The sequence below is a fragment of the Pongo abelii genome, chromosome 17 (genome assembly GCF_028885655.2).
Source record: "Pongo abelii isolate AG06213 chromosome 17, NHGRI_mPonAbe1-v2.0_pri, whole genome shotgun sequence".
NCBI lineage: Eukaryota > Metazoa > Chordata > Mammalia > Primates > Hominidae > Pongo > Pongo abelii.
The window spans coordinates 69,052,107-69,068,857 of NC_072002.2; the positions used below are offsets into that span (position 1 = coordinate 69,052,107).

A 16,751-nucleotide genomic window follows, 5' to 3' on the forward strand; every position below is an offset into this window, starting at 1 on the left:
GTCTACCCTTGATAATGGCTGCTGTAGGTCCTGGTCTCAGAAACACCAAGACTTAAAGTGACTAAGCTTTTATTTTAAAAGCATCAATTCGTAACTTAGGGAAGTTCAAAACCTGTTTAACTCTAGAAGACTGAGTGAAGGATATTAGTCATTTTCAGTTTTCTCTGCCCATTATGATTACTTCTAATCCCAGTAATGAAATACTATTTCACTTTCAACCACAAAAAAAAATTCCCTATCAACTGCCCCCTAGATATGCCATTCCTGAACCAACTGTGATCACACCTTTAACTTCTTCTACCCACTATTTAAATAAACTCTGAAAAAAGCCCTGAAGAAACATACTAATTAAATGAAAATCAAAACATGAATTGTATTTTTCCAGTTCACATAGGAACATTTCATCACTTAAAAATAAAAATAAAATAACAAAAAAAAGTAATTGAAACCAGAAATACTCAGATTATGCTCACTTTAATTTAGTGGTACTCACATTCTGTCACACTGTGAACTCACTTGTAATTACCATTACCTGAGCTAGACAGCTATAATATGCCCTGCCAGTCTATGACATAAAATTACATCTCCAGAAGACCTGCTGCCTGCATATGAAACTGTACTCCGGAACCACTGCTCTAATATAGCAGAAGATACCTTTTCTTGTTTCTTTGATAACATGGATAATCATAATGTTCAGTCAAACCATTATGAGACCAGGGCTCTAAATAAACACAAGTGTATTTTCAAATCAATTTCTAACATGATGGGGGTAGCAAGTCACCAGAGTGGAGTAAGACGAAATGGCCTGTGAGTGACAAGGAGTGTCACAGACGGCAGATGGCTAGCTAGATAGCTAAACAGCATGTTCAGAGGCACATCACTTCCCATCAGTATCAGGAAATACTTTATGGGGAATAATAAAAATCTCCACATTAAAAATTCTGTAAGCTACAGCACTGGAAATGTTGAGACTAAAAGAAACATCAACTTTCTATTTTTTTAAGTCTGTTTAAATGTTAACACTTACTTCTCACTTACAACAGTAAGTATTCAACGAAACATTTCCCTAACTTTAAATAACAATTTTCTTCAGAAATCAAACTTCATCTGAGACTAAAAACATGAAATTAGAATTATTGTTTTGTACTTAGATGCAAAACAATCCGCCAAATTAAAAGAATGTATATCATTGCTATACACACACACAGACACACACACACACGAAAAAAATCTACCTAAGTTAGCTCCCCACACCTCCTTAACTCCTTTCCCCTTAATCTTTAAATGTAGGCCTTTTCTACAATGCACCATCCTCAGCACTCCTCTACAGCTTGTCCTTGATAGATTTTATCTGCTCTTATTTTATTCATATCTCCCATGTCTGATCACTTTCTAAGTGATCCCCTTTAAACACAGCCTTCCTTTCCATTGCCACTGCCCAAATCAAGTCTGCATCACCTCAGGTCTAAATCACCATGATAAGCTAACTTTGCTCATCTCTTTGCATTCTACACTATCCACATAGCCCTTCCTAAAACACCACTTTGACAACAGCTCTGGCTTAACAGCCTTCAGTGGACTTTTACCCCATAAGCAAAAAAGCCAAACATCTTAGGCTTGCATTTTAGATCCTTTTTCCTACGGCCTCCTTTTTTGTTTTTCTTTTTTTTTTTTGAGACAGAGTCTCGCACTGTAGCCTGGGCTGGAGTGCAGTGGCACGATCTCAGCTCACTGCAACCTCCACCTCCTGGCTTCAAGCAATTCTCCTGCCTCAGCCTCCCAAGTAGCTGGGATTACAGGCGCCCGCCACCAAACCCAGCTAATTTTTTGTATTTTTAGTAGAGACGGGGTTTCACTATGTTGGTCCTATGGCCTCCTCTTAACCTTTCAACCCTACTTTCCACTCTTACCTAGTGACCTTTGCTCCAGCCATATTGGTTTAATCACTCTATTCTGAATAGTCTAAATGGCTTCTACAGTTCTTTGCAAGCACCATGTCTCTTACTTGGTCCATAATGCATGGTGCTACCCCTAGTCTCCAAGAGCCCAGAAATACCAATCCACCTTACATACTACCTCTTCCACAAAGCCTTCACAGAACCCAGTAATAGGAATTTTCTTTCCTCTGAACTCATATAGTAATTATTGCCTATGTTAGGCAAATAATCATGAACTGCCTGTTGGCCTCATTCTAGCTTTGAAACACTGAATTCTACACTGGTAGAAATTTTCACAAGTTAAATCTTCTCAAATAGCATATTGAATATTTATTTATGAATGAACTTATTTGACGTCAGATTTGCTTCAAATAATGAAGGTTGGGTCAGAAGTAGTAAATTGGGATAGGGATGAAATAAGATTGACTATGTGTTGACAAATTGTTTAAGCTGGGTAGTTCCCACTACTTTTGTATGTATGTATGAAAATTTCTCTATTTTGTTTAAACATTAAGTATGCTAGCTGAAGATTTCCCCCCAAAATAGGAAAGCTTTTAAAAAAAATATCAAGACTCTGGGCAAGTCAATTTGAGCATTAAAGAATTTGCTGGTCGGGCAAAGTGGCTCACACCTGTAATTCCAGTACTTGGGAAGCCGAGACGGACAGATCACTTAAGCCAGGAGTTCAAGACAAGCCTGGGCAAAAAAGGCGAAACTCAGTCTCTACAAAAAAACACAAAAATTAGCCGAGCATGGTGGCACGTGCCTGTAGTCCCAGCTACTCAGGAGGCTGAGGTGAGAGGATTGCTTGAGCCTGGGAGGTCGAAGCTGCAGTGAGCCATGACCACATCACTGCACTCCAGCCTGGGCAACAGAGCAAGACCCTGTCTCAAAAAAAAAAAAAAAATTCCTAGGCAGTGGGGATGGGTGGGGAAGGATTATAGGGGTTGGGGGGATTATTTTTAAAGTATAAGGAAAAAATTTATTAGAGTAAATTACTATAGCTAATAGTATTATCTCTATTTCACGGATCCCTAAGCCCTAGCCCTGGCCACTGACCGTGGCCCGTTAAGAACCGAGAGGTACAGCAGGAGACGAGCATTATGGCCTGAGCTCTGCCTCGTGTCAGATCAGTGGCAGCTTTAGATTCTCACAGGAGCATGAACCCTACTGTGAACTGTACGTGCGAGGGATCTAGGTTGCGTGCTCCTTATGAGAATCTAACTAATGCCTGATGATCAGAGGTGGATCAGTTTCATCTCAAAACCATTCGGGATCCATGGAAAAACCGTCTTCCATGAAAACGGTCCCTGGTGCTGAAAAAGTTGGGGACCACTGCTCTGTATCATTTGTTTAAAAAATTAAAAACGAGGGTGTGCCACTAAAATGTGAAAAATGAATATATGTAGAATTCTACCTAGTCTCATCCTTAAGGCATTTGCTTTCTGAGAAAGGAAAAAAGAAAAATACTCGTTATTTTGGTTGAATTGGGGACTAGACACTGCTACAACACTGTCAGAAATTAAGTATGTTTGGGAATTATTTCAAAATATAACTAGGGGGAACGGGGTGAATACAGATAAAACAAGACTAGCCAGGAGCTGGTAACCGTTGAAACTGGAGACTATATAGGGATTCATTATACTTTTCCATCTATTTTTGCCTATGTCTGAACTTTTCCATAATTAAAAGCGCGTGTATGTAGGTATATGTGTGTGTGTATACACATATATATCCTTACACGTACATCTTACATATATACATGCACACACATATTAATATTTACTTAGACAAATATGCCCAAAAACCAGACTGGAAGCTACTATGTCAAAATTAACAGTGGTTCTCTTTTCTTTCTTTCTTTTCTTTTTTTTTTAAACAACAAACATTGCCTGATAAAACAGTTCTCCTTGGGACTATAATAATGACTGTCACTAATTCACCATACTCTTCTATATTTTCCCAACGAGCAGGGGTTACTTTTATAACCCATACATATTATATATATATATATACACACACACACACATAAGTGTATATGTATATGTACACATATAAGTGTGTATATATATACACACATATAAGTGTGTGTATATAAATACACATAAGTGTGTGTATATATATACACATAAGTGTGTGTGTGTGTGTGTATATATATATATATATTTTTTTTTTTTTTTAGAGACAGGGTCTCACTCTGTTGCCCAGGTTGGAGTGGTGTGGAGCAACTGTGGCTCACTACAGCCTTGAACTCCTCGACTGAAGGAATCCTCCCACCTCAGCCTCCAGAGTAGCTGGGAGTACAGGCTCAGGCCAACATGCCCAGCTAATTTTTAAAAATTTTTTGTAGGGACAAGAGTCTCACTATGTTAGCCAGGCTGGTCTCAAACTCCTGACTTGAAGTGATCCTCCTGCTTCAGCCTCCCAAAGTGCTGGGATTACAGGTATGTGCCAGCATACCTGACCTATGCATAACATTTTTTTAAAACTCTGAGGAACCTTTATAACCTAATGTCTGCCCTAATCACATTTCAGAATACAACAAAATACAGTAAACCTTCACATAATTACCAAGCATGCGCTTCTATTTCTGTTGGCTAATTAAACGAAGAGAAAGGAGCTAACATTGTACTGATGCACTAACCACCTACACATGGCAAGCACATTTAATCTCAAAAAATTTCCACGAGGTAGAATTCTTTTTTTTTTTTAGACAGAGTCTTGCTCTGTCACCCAGGCTGGAGTGCAGTGGTGCGATCTCGGCTCACTGCAAGCTCCACCTCCTGGGTTCACACCATTCTCCTGCCTCAGCCTCCCTAGTAGCTGGGACGACAGGCACCCGCCAACACGCCCAGCTAATTTTTTGTATTTCTTAGTAGAGATGGGGTTTCACGGTATTAGCCAGGATGGTCTCAATCTCCTGACCTTGTGATCCACCCGGCTCAGCCTACCAAAGTGCTGGGATTACAGGGGTGAGCCACTGCACCCGGCCTCCACGGGCAGAATTCTTACACTAGATTTATAGTTGAGGAAACAAAAGCTTACAAAAATTTATCTGTCCAAGATTAACACAGTAAAGCAAGATACAAGCCCCGATCTTCTGACTCAAAAGTCTCCATTGTTTATTCTAAACCAGGACAACCAAAGTGTGGTCTGTGTGCAAACTTACTGGTCCTCAAATAAGTCCGCAAGTGTAGAGAAAGCATTTGGAAACTGTCATGGTAACTTGACAGGGTAAGTTTATGTGACTCAGGAATCTGGTACTAAGAAGTTGCAACATGTTTTTTGTATGTCCACTTTTACTTCATTTTTCTCTTCTTTTTTAATACAGACCACTCTAACAAATGCTTCACATTTACAGCAAAACAAAAAATAAATTAGTTAAAACTAGATAGAAACATAGCCTCCCAAGATGATACAAAAGCAATTTCTGAAGATAGATTTTTTTTTTTTTTTTTTTTGAGATGGATCTCCCTCCGCTGCCAGGCTGGAGTGCAGTGGCGCAATCTCAGCTAGCTGCAATCTGCAATCTCCAACTCCCTGGTTCAAGCGATTCTCCTGCCTCAGCCTCCCGAGTAGCTGGGATTACAGACAAACATCACCACGCCCAGCTAATTTTTGTATTTTTAGTAGAGAAGGGGTTTCACCATGTTGGTCAGGCTGGTCTTGATCTCCTGACCTCGTGATCCACCTGCCTCGGCCTCCCAAAGTGCTGGGATTAAAGGCGTGAGCCACCAAGCCGCGTTTTTTTGTTGTTGTTTTTGAGACGGAGTTTCGCTCTTGTTGCCCAGGATGGAGTGCAATGGTGCAATCTCGGCTCACTGCAACCTCCACCTCCCAGGTTCAAGCGATTCTCCTGCCTCAGCCTCCTGAATAGCTAGGATTACAGGCACCTGCCACCATGCCCGGCTAATTTTTTCTTGTATTTCTTAGTAGAGATGGAGTTTCACCATGATGGTCAGGCTGGTCTTGAACTCCTGACCTCAGGTGATCCACCCACCTCGGCCTCCCAAAGTGCTGGGATTACAGGCGTGAGCCACCGCACCCAGCCCTTGAAGATAGATTTTTTTCAAGCAAAACGTAAAATAATTTTAATATTAAAAATGAAACCAAAAGTCCTATAAATCATTTTAGACCTAAAAGCCTAGGTAATATATATACATCAACACTACACACACACAAGTTTGAGAAAAAAATTACATTTACTTCAGCTATTCAATATTTGTATACCTGATTTAGTGCAAGGCAGGATGCCGGTAACTGCAGGGGACACAAAACAGCCCCTATAAGGGCAGTCAGACCTATGTATACAGCCAGATTAACCATAAGTTTTTGGATTAATAGAGAAATGTTATTTACTGTTTGCTTCACTTAGCAAAGATTTATCAAAAACGTTCCATATTATACCAGGGACTATGCTGGATACTGAAGATTCAAAAATGAATCAGACGCAGCTCCTGACACTGAGGAGGTTCAGAATCTCATGGGCAACAAAGACTTGCCAACTATTTCTTAAAGCAAATGTGGTAAGAGTTAACAGAATTATACTCAAATGCCATAGGAGTTTCCCATTTCTGCTAGGGGACTCTAGGAAAGGTTTTTTAAAAGAGATGGATGCCTGTTAAAAAGAATTTTAAGGACATGCATCCTTGCTTATCTATGCATTCTTCCAGTGTAAAAATATCAAAGAAAAGAATACCAAGACACAGCATTCAAAAAAAAAAAAAAATCTTCAAAAGGGGATGATGGGCCAGGCGTGGTGGCTCATGCCTGTAATCTCAGCATTCACACGCCTGTAATCTTAGCATTATGGGAGGCCAAAGCAGGTGGATCACCTGAGTTCAGGAGTTCGAGACCAGCCTGGCCAACATGGTGAAATCCCGTCTACTAAAAATACAAAATTAGATGGGCATGGTTGGCACGTGCCTGTAATCCCGGCTACTTGGGAAGCTGAGGCAGTATAATCACTTGAATCCAGGAGGCAGAGGGTGCAGTGAGTGGAGATCATGCCACTCCACTCCAGCCTGGGCAACAAGAGCGAAATTCCGTCTCAAAATAAAATAAAATAAAATAAAATAAAATAAAAAATAAAAGGGGATGATGTTCTTCTTCCTCACATCTGTATAACACTCGATTACTCCTGAGAAATGCTAAGTGTTCAATTTTAAAATCTAATTTTAAATTTTATTATTTATATTCACATAGAGTTTATGTACATCAAGTTCCCAAAATGAGTTTGAATTTGTATTATACTGAGAACAAAGACAGGATGAAATCATGAAATCTGCAGATATTATTCAAACTTCATTCTATTCCATATTTTTATTCTCCTTCCTTGGGAAGCTTTAGTTTTTAGAAGTTCTGATAAAATTAAGTAAAACATCATATTACAAAATTTTCCTAATCGTTTCTCACTGGAAATAGCAAAGAACAATGAAAGATCAATACATAAGAGCTGTAAGAGGCATTAAGATTCCCAGCAAAACACTAAATCCAGGAAGAGTTTATGGTTTATTTCTAATTCATCATGCAAGTCTTGAGAAGATTTTAAACATGAGTAAAAAAGTTATGAATTTCTATAAGCCCCACTATAGAATCTAAAAAACAAAATCAAAAAAAGCATCACTTCCTTTAAAATTCCATTAAAACTAAATTATGAAAAAAAAGACTGTATATCTCATTAATAAAATTTTTAAAAGCAATGTGAAAAAATCTACCAATTTCTGTTAGAGATTATTTTTAGAATGTATATGCATCAGTTCCTTTTAGCTATGTATTTCCTCTAATACAGGTATTGTGGGTGTTGTGGCAGGTGAGACTTTGCATGTCAGATTCTAAAAATCAGATGTAGGACAGACAGCAATGCTGCACCCTAACAAAAATTCCTTTGGCATCTCACAAAAAGATGTAATAGTACAGCTAAGGAAGATGTATCAGAGCACAATCTCCACCACACCTATGTCTTTCATTTCTGGATGCAGGCTTCAATCACACAACATCAAGAGAAAAGACTTAAAGCAAGCCAAACTTTCTATTATGCAATTAAGCTCTTAATAAATATTGGATTTCTTTCCTTTCTCCAACTAGAGATTTTTAAAAAATTCATCTGTAGGGTATATTTCAACTGTATCTCAAACCTCAATATCTGAGAAATAACAGGGTTAATCCTACGTTGAACATTTGTCAAAGAGAGAATATTTCTGAACAAACTGTTCACTTTTATTACTCAGAACAATACTGCTTTAATTATGTGGATTTATTACATTTTTTCCCCTCCAGGATTATTTAAAGCTGGAGGGTTATCCTTTGGTACAATAGCTTCACTACCAAATTAGGATTTAAAATTTACCCTTTGACATCTTCAGGATACAAGTGTAATAGTAAATAATCACATTATTTTAATGGCACACTAAGCCCAATAAAGTAGATTAGACATGAGGTGTTGCAATATTTGAGAATACAAGTAGGGATCTCTATGCCATGCAACAGAGCATGGTGGTTAGGAGTTCTGAGGTTAAACCACCGGCTTCAGGATTGTAACTTTGCACTTACTAGCTGTACAACCCCAAGCACGCTACTTCCCTTTGCTAACTCCCCATCTGTAAAATGGAGATAACTGTACCTGTGTTTCATAGGGTTATAAGAATCCAATATGATAGGCTGGGTGCGGTGGCTCACGCCTGTAATCCCAGCACTTTGGGAGGCTGAGGCGGGCGGATCTCAAGGTCAGGGGTTCAAGACCAGCCTGACCAACATGGTGAAACTCTATCTCTACTAAAAATACCAAAATTAGCCAGGCGTGGTGGTGTGCACCTGTAATCCCAGCTACTCAGGAGGCTGAGGTAGGAGAATCACTTGAACCCAGGAGGCGGAGGTTGCAGTAAGCTGAGATTGCACCATTGCACTCCAGCCTAGGTGACAAAGTAAGACTCCGTCTCAAAAAAAAAAAAAAAAAAATCCAGTATGATAATTCATGTAAAGCATTTAGCAAAATACTACTAAGAGCTGCCAAAATTCTGAGAGCTGTAACACAAATACACATAGAATTAAGGAACAGAAGACCCTACACTACTATACCCTATGTTACACAGTCGATGAAATTCAAATGCCTATTTCTCACTTGTGTCTGTGCACCATGAGCATCCTATTTACCATTTTCACTGTATCTCTAATATTCAAAATTCCAGAAAAAGGCTTTCTGCAGTATCTTCACATTGATGATGAAAATTAGAAACTACAAAATGCGTAGCCTTATTAATAAAATATCTCAACCAATTTTATCCCAACATACCACCACAAGAACAGAAATAAAGCAAAAACTACAAAGTCATTTTAAGACTTGTTTTACAAAATGTTAGGTGGAATATCAATTGGTAAACCCTTATTTAGCATCTGAGTGTTCAGCATTGTGTCGAGGGGAAAGACAGCTGTGTGAGAAAGCCACAAGTTCTAAGTAAATGAATATGAGAGTTATACAAGGGACACCCAAGTTTAACTACGTAGGAATTATGAGAAAGAGGACAATATCAGAAAAGGCTTTTTATTGAAAGCCAAGAAGACTTTAACACAAATATGTAAGAACTGTGACTCAGTCAGTTTTCTAGAGGCTACATGGAGGGTCCATTTATTTTTTGTTTGTTTGTTTGTTTGTTTTTAAAGGCAAACCAAAGTGAGGGGAAGAGCATGGTTGAACCTCAGTGATTCAGAATTCATGCTCTTGAAGCATCATACTAGTCTTTACAACAAATGGCACACACACACACACACATATATATATTTGAGACTGTGTCTCGCTCTGTCGCCCAGGCTGGAGTGCAGTGGCGTGATCTCAGCTTACTGCAAGCTCCACCTCCTGGGTTCACGCCATTCTCCTGCCTCAGCCTCCAGAGTAGCTGGGACTACAGGCGTCTGCCACCACGCCTGGCTAATTCTTTTGTATTTTTAGTAGAAACGGGGTTTCACCATGTTAGCCAGAATGGTCTCGATCTCCTGACCTCGTGATCCACCCGCCTCGGCCTCCCAAAGTGCTGGGATTACAGGCGTGAGCCACAGCGCCCAGCCCAGACTTGATTTTTTAAAAAAGGGCAAGAGGGGGCTACTAAAAGACTATGTGAAGAAGAAAATATTTCAAAAATATCAATCAGCAAGTGTTATGCAAGCAACTAGAAATGACAGGAGTCAAGTAGACAAGTTAGAAAGTTATTGTTCAAATAATGGGTTCAAATGATGGCAACAAACTTTTTCAGAAAATATACCAATGGATCCAATCAAACCACACCCTTTTAAACAAACACACTAGATGATAATATATGAACCGCCACAACACTATCAGTAATCCTGACAGAAGGCATAATTATATTGCTTAACTGGCAACTAGGGGCACGCCTTCCTATTAGAACTTGGCAGTTTCAAAACAGCAGCCAAAAAACATATTACCAAAATTTGAGGCTTTCTTGATGAGCTTAATTTCAGTCCAATTAATAAGTGCCTGCCACACCCTACATTCACAGGCACAGATTTGTTTAAATTAATCCCCCCAGGGACAGGCTAATTCAGGGGTTAGTATTATTAGAATCTGTGTGAACAATTGGGTGCAGGTGTTCACATTACCAACAGGAGAATTAACTCTTAACCCACTTTTAGCAGATAGTGGGTGTTTGGTGAACTAATGGAATTTTTAAATATGGGGACGCTAATACGTAAAGCAGTGACACTGTAAGCTGAAAAATAATTTGTCTTCCTTTACGATAAGTGACTGCCATCATTCATCACAGAAAGCTACAGTCACAAGTCAAATTAACTACTGTATCACAATTATCATATTACGCTACATACACCTTACTGACTCAGAATGTAACGTTTCAGAAGAAAAACAAGACTGGTTGTTAACAATCCTGCAAAGTAACTGAACCTCTGTAGACAGTTAATAAACAGCAAACAATGCTCCTTTTGGCCCTGAACGAAACAGGTTTGGCACAAATCTGTTCAATGTGTCCTTTCCATTTTACATAAATAAGTAAAAGGCAAATCATGCTGCAATGTCCTAGAAAAAGACTTTCATTCTCAAGAGTAAATACCACTATAGTGGCTTACGACTTGCCTTAAGATGAATTTGTTTAGAAAGTTTGTTTTAAATTGATCATATCGGGGCTGGGCGCGATGGCTCACGCCTGTAATCCCAGCACTTTGGGAGGCCAAGGCGGGCGGATCACGAGGTCAGGAGATCGAGGCCATCCTGGCTAACACAGTGAAACCCCGTCTCTACTAAAAGATACAAAAAATTAGCCGGGCGTGGTGGCGGGCACCTGTAGTCCCAGCTACTCAGGAGGCTGAGGCAGGAGAATGGCGTGAACCCGGGAGGCAGAGCTTGTAGTGAGCCGAGATCACACCACTGCACTCCAGCCTGGGCGACACAGGGAGACTCCGTCTCAAAAAAAAAAAAAAAAAAAAAACTTATTAAGTTTTTATTTAAAAATTTAATGGCCAGGCCTGGTGGCTCACACCTATAATCCCAGCACTTTGGGAGGCCGAGGCAGGTGGATCACAAGGTTAGGAGTTCAACACCAGCCTGGCCAATATGGTGAAACCCCGTCTCTACTAAAAATACAAAAATTAGCTGGGCATGGTGGCGGGCACCTGTAGTCCCAGCTACTTGGGAGGCTGAGGCATTAGAATCACTTGAACCTGAGAGGCAGAGGATGCAGTGAGCCGAGATCGCGCCACTGCACTCCAGCCTGGGCGACAGAGCGAGACTTCATCTCAAAAAAAAATAAAATAAATTTAACATCAGAAAATTTACACAACATCCAAGAAAATGTTAAGTGGCCACAAATCCAAATGAGCACTACGACAATCTGACTTCTTGAAATAACTTTTCCAACTACAAGGAAAACCAACAAACAAAAAGCTTTGCAATACCCAAAGTTAGTCTGAACAAAAACATCATCCCAAAACCAAACAAACCATATCCCAGGAGAACTGCCACAGAGAGTAAAATTCAAAGTTTAAGATGTTCTACTGAGAATAGCCTAGTCATCTATTCCTCAAGGAGTTCAATCACAGATACAGAATAATCTTGTCAAATATAATTGCCTACAAGACATCAGCACATAGTTCACAGAAGGTTATGCAGACTGCCTGCTTAGAAAGAAAACAGAATGCTCTGTTAATGAAAGAATACTAGAAAATGAACAATTGTGAACAGCACTAAATGAAACTAATGAACTTGAGAGGACTAATCTTTTTTTAACCACAATAACTTTTTTTTTTTAATCAGAAGAAATTGTCCCATTGAATGACAGCTGCCACTGGCACAGTCCCAGGGCAAGGATGCCAACAAAGGTTTTCTCTCAGCACCAGCTACCAAATCCTGGCCCCACAGCCTGAGGGAGGACCTGTGAAAGTGCTCACAATAACTTTCTTACCATTAAATCAAATATTTAATGATGAGGAAATACAAACCAAGACTATCACACTTTTTCTTTCTTCTTTTTCTTTAAAGAGATGGGGTTTCACTCTATTGCCCAGGCACAATCATAGGTCACTGCAGCCTTGAACTCCTGGACTCAAGAGATTCTCTCGCCCCAGCCCTGCGAGTAACTGGGACCACAGGCGATTACCACCTTCATATGTTTAAAATATCCATTTTATCATGAGGTTTCAAGATGAGGGTCCAGATCAAGTGGAAAACTAAGTTCTAATGAAACATCACTTTTGTTTTTTAGTTGAGGTGAAGTGAACTTACTACAACTACTCATCCATATATAGCAACCATCAGGAATGTGTTCGTATTTACAGGCTGCACCAACAGTGATCACATTCTTGTGTGTGCATATGTATGTATATATGTGTATGTACATTTCTTTAACCTTTTCAATCTAGTTAAAAGTATTTTTAGTTCATAAGCATGGTATGTGTACAGACACATTTTCCCAGAACTACTTGAAGAGGACAGGAAATCCTTCATGACATTATTACAATAGCTAAATGACAATTGTCTCCAATACCCATATACATTCCCTGAAAAATGCTTCAATCAGTCCACAAACACGTATCTCCAAACTACTGAATACAAGTTTATATTACTATCAACAGCATGGCTTATTACAAAATTTAGTAAATGTGTATTAAGTCCATGGATGTCAATTGCCATAGCATTTTCTTGAGCTTACTGGGTCACACAAACTGAAGACAACAGCAGCATGACCACAGGATTGCAAGATCACACTAAGGTGAAAAACCTTGAATCATTTAAAACAGGATGTCTCAACCTCAGCACAGGTGACATTTTGGGCCAGATCATTCTTTGTTGTGGGAGCTTTCCTTTGTATTATCGAATATGTAGCAGCATCTCTGGCCTCTACCCACTAGATGCCAGTATCATACCCTCCCCAGGTGTGAGAACCGAAAGTGTCTCCAGACATTGACCAATGTTCCCTGGGGAGCAAATTTTGGTCTAGGAGTCTAAAAACTTAGTACAGTATGTCAGTTTCAAAAGAGTATATTCTGCAATACCAAGAAGTTCCAAAAAAACTTCAGGCATTCCAAATAGCTGCTTTATACAAAACTTTCTTGGATGAAGTAAATGAAACCTTAGTACTGTAGATAGCTCATTCCTCCACATGTGCATGCTTAACACTTGTGATGATGAATCTGGGACAGGCTGGGACAGGAGCCAACAGTGACTGGGTTTTATAGTTTCGATGAATTACACCTCTTTTTAACCCTTCAGTGGACTAACCATCCCTGCCAGGCTAACCCTTTCTTCGCAAACCATCTTCCCCGACGCCTTCCACATAAGATGCCCTCCTGCGGGCCCTCACCTTTTGACACTGCCTCCCACAGCACTGGGGTCAACTCTCACCCAAGGGTTCCGCCACCTTCCACCACCAAACCAGCCTGTCCCTGCCACATGCCCCCCGGGCCCCAGCGCTCATCCTGGCATCCCCTGCCCAGGCCCGCTCTTGACCCCTGACCCCGGCCTGACCTCGCCACCCCCCTCCCCGCCCCCAGGGAGGTACCTGAAGTAGTAGACATCGCTCTTGCCAGCACTTAGCCCAGATTTTCGGATCACTTCCTCCTTCTTCCATCCGGGGGGGAGGGCCGGGCAGTCCATCCTCTTCCCGCTCTCCGTGGCCCGGGGTCCCCTGGGCCCCGGCCCCGCGCTCCCCGACGGGAAAGGGACCGGCTCCCGCCGGGGGGCGCCGCCGCCACCGCTGCCGCCGCCGCCGCAGCCGCCGCCGTCGCCGCCAAGGCCGCTGCCGCCACTCGGGGGACGGCCGCGGCCCCGGCCCCGGCCCCGTCCCCGTCCCCGGCCACGGCCCCGGCCCCGGCCACGGCCACAGACGCCGCCGCCCCGGCCCGCCTGCTTCCACCGCCCCCGGCCACGGCCGCCGCCCCGAGCGCCTTCCCTGCGCACGCCGCTCACCGGGGACGGGGCGAGCGCGCTGCCCTGGCCCCCCTGCTCTATGGCGGAGTCGCCGCCAGCGCCGCTGCCGCCCGCCGCGCTCTCCCCCTCCTCCTGCTCCGGGCAGCAGCGGCCTCCCCCCGGGTGCGCGCGCATCCAGCCCCCTCCCCAGCCGGCGCTGCGCTTCTTCCGTAACCGAGCCCTTGGAATCCCGGAGACCCGCCCCGCCCGCAGCGCGGCGCGCGGGGGACGCGCGCAAGCATCATAGAGCGGGCGCGCACAGAGCGGCCCTCCTGCCCGGGGCGTGGCCCCGGCCACCGCCTCTTAGGTCCTCCAAGCGCTCTGGGCGGCCATCTTGTCTCCGCCTTCTCGGGGCCACGCCCCCTGCCGCGCTTTTCCGGCCCGGGCCCCCACTGGGCGCGAGGAGCCGGGAAGGTTGGTCGGGCTAGTCACCAGCTGGGGGTGTTATAGTGTCTGTGGTCAGTTTGTTTCAAACGGGGTAACCTCCACCATTATGTGATTTTACCTATGTTTGCTTCCCAATTAATGAATAACAAGCAAAATAGATCTTATATTACATACTCATTAACTCGGCTATTCATTTAAGGGGGTGATAGCCCCTTTTCCCGCCCCTCTGCACAAAGCTTGCAGGAGAGCTTATAATGAAGGAATGAAGCAAAGTGTCCCATTCGCTGACTACCAGTTCCCTCCTGAGCCTGGCTTCAGAGCCATTGACAGATTCTCCTGGAACCTTGTAAGGATGTAGGAAGGGAAATGATAACTTGGAATATGCCCATGAGTCAGATGGGGCTTACCTCTAGATTCTCCTTAGAATGACCAGAATCCCTAAATCCATCTAGAAATTTCCAGATGTCTTTGTCTAATACAAAAATCAGTAGTGGCCTTTCATTTGGTAAATATTCCCTTATGTCGAAAGTCCAGCCTAACCTGCTGTCACAAGCCTTTAGGAAACTGTGTGGGATTCTTTTCGGTCTGCCAACTTGAATTTGAGAAATGCATATTTTCTATAAATTGTTGAACATTTACAGACGTGTGCTATTGAAATTCAAGATAATATACTATGAAATGTTTGGAAGATTGAAAAATGTAAAGCACATGTTATCAGCCTGATGATAAGCTATCTTGGGTTTCTATACTCATATGCCCTAAAAACTGAGGACCAAGTTTAACGTATAGAAAAAGTTGATTAATATAAAGCAACAAAAATCTAAAATTCATTTGGTTTATCTTTGCAGTATATGCAAATATTAACTCATACACACAAACTTGTCTGTCTCTAAACCTGACCTTAGTCTTCTTTTAATGTCCTTCAGTTGAAAGACACTAATTTATGGTTTCCTACAAGAAATTTAGAAATGTGAATCTAAAAAATCATCAGGAAATGAGTTGTGAGGAGAGAGATCAGTACTGGAGACATTCATTTAGAAGTCATCTGTGGGCGGGGCGCGGTGGCTCACGCCTGTAATCCCAGCACTTTGGGAGGCCGAGGCGGGAAGATCACGACGTCAGGAGTTAAAGACCATCCTGGCTAACACGGTGAAACCCTGTCTCTACTAAAAATGCAGAAAATTGGCTGGGCGTGGTGGCGGGCGCGTGTAGTCCCAGCTGCTCCGGAGGCTGAGGCAGGAGAATGGCGTGAACCCGGGAGGCGGAGCTTGCAGTGAGCTGAGATCACGCCACTGCTCTCGAGCCTGGGCGACAGAGCGAGACTCTGTCTCAAAAAAAAAAAAGAAGTCATTTGTGGCCGGGCGCGGTGGCTCACTTCTGTAATCCCAGCACTTTGGGAGGCCGAGGCCGGCGGATCACGAGGTCTAGAGATAGAGACCATTCTGGCCAACATGGTCAAACCCCGTCTCTATTAAAATACAAAAATTAGCTGGGCGTGGTGGTGTGCGCCTGTCATCCCAGCTACTAGGGAGGCTGAGGCAAGAGAATCGCTTGAACACAGGAGGCGGAGAGTGCAGTGAGCGGAGATCGCGCCACTGCACTCCAGCCTGGCAACCGAGCGAGACTCCGTCTCAAAAAAAAAAAAAAAAAAAAAAAAAAGTCATTTGTGAAAGTGGTAATTGAAGGAGGCCCTGCAAGTAAGTAAGCTCTCCAAGGAAGGGCTTGCGTGGTTAATAATAAAAGGAAGGAGGATCAAGAACTGAATCTTAAGGAATGCCAATACATAAGGTTCCACTGAAGGAATAAAGGGAAAAAATGACATTAAAGTTTGTGTGACATAAGAGAGTACTCTGATTTTCACACATAATTGAAAGTAAAGGGTAAACATGAGCAAAAATCTCAGTAGAAACGGTAATTGAGACAGGCAGTTGAGACAACAGACGGGAACAGGTATACTTTTGGAAAATCCCACCTTTTCACGCTGTGCTAATAAGGCTGTA

At 42.3% G+C, this 16,751-nt stretch overlaps 1 protein-coding gene and 1 non-coding gene across 3 annotated transcripts in view; both read right to left on the reverse strand.

Annotated features, from left to right (window-relative positions):
• The window catches only part of MBD2 (methyl-CpG binding domain protein 2), a 69,764-nt gene extending 55,112 nt beyond the window's left edge, over positions 1 to 14,652 (reverse strand). The window contains exon 1 of one of the 2 annotated variants that reach the window (XM_024236021.3): positions 13,958 to 14,610. In XM_024236021.3, the coding sequence (XP_024091789.1) occupies positions 13,958 to 14,499 (542 nt within the window). In that variant the 5' untranslated portion in view covers positions 14,500 to 14,610. Of the gene's footprint in view, positions 1 to 13,957 lie in introns of both variants that reach the window. The other variant, XM_024236023.3, reaches the window with a different exon arrangement.
• On the reverse strand, positions 12,218 to 12,346 carry LOC112129997 (small nucleolar RNA SNORA30/SNORA37 family). The gene has a single exon (XR_002912320.1). It is a non-coding gene; the product is annotated as a small nucleolar RNA SNORA30/SNORA37 family (small nucleolar RNA).
• Positions 14,653 to 16,751: the final 2,099 nt, after the last annotated feature.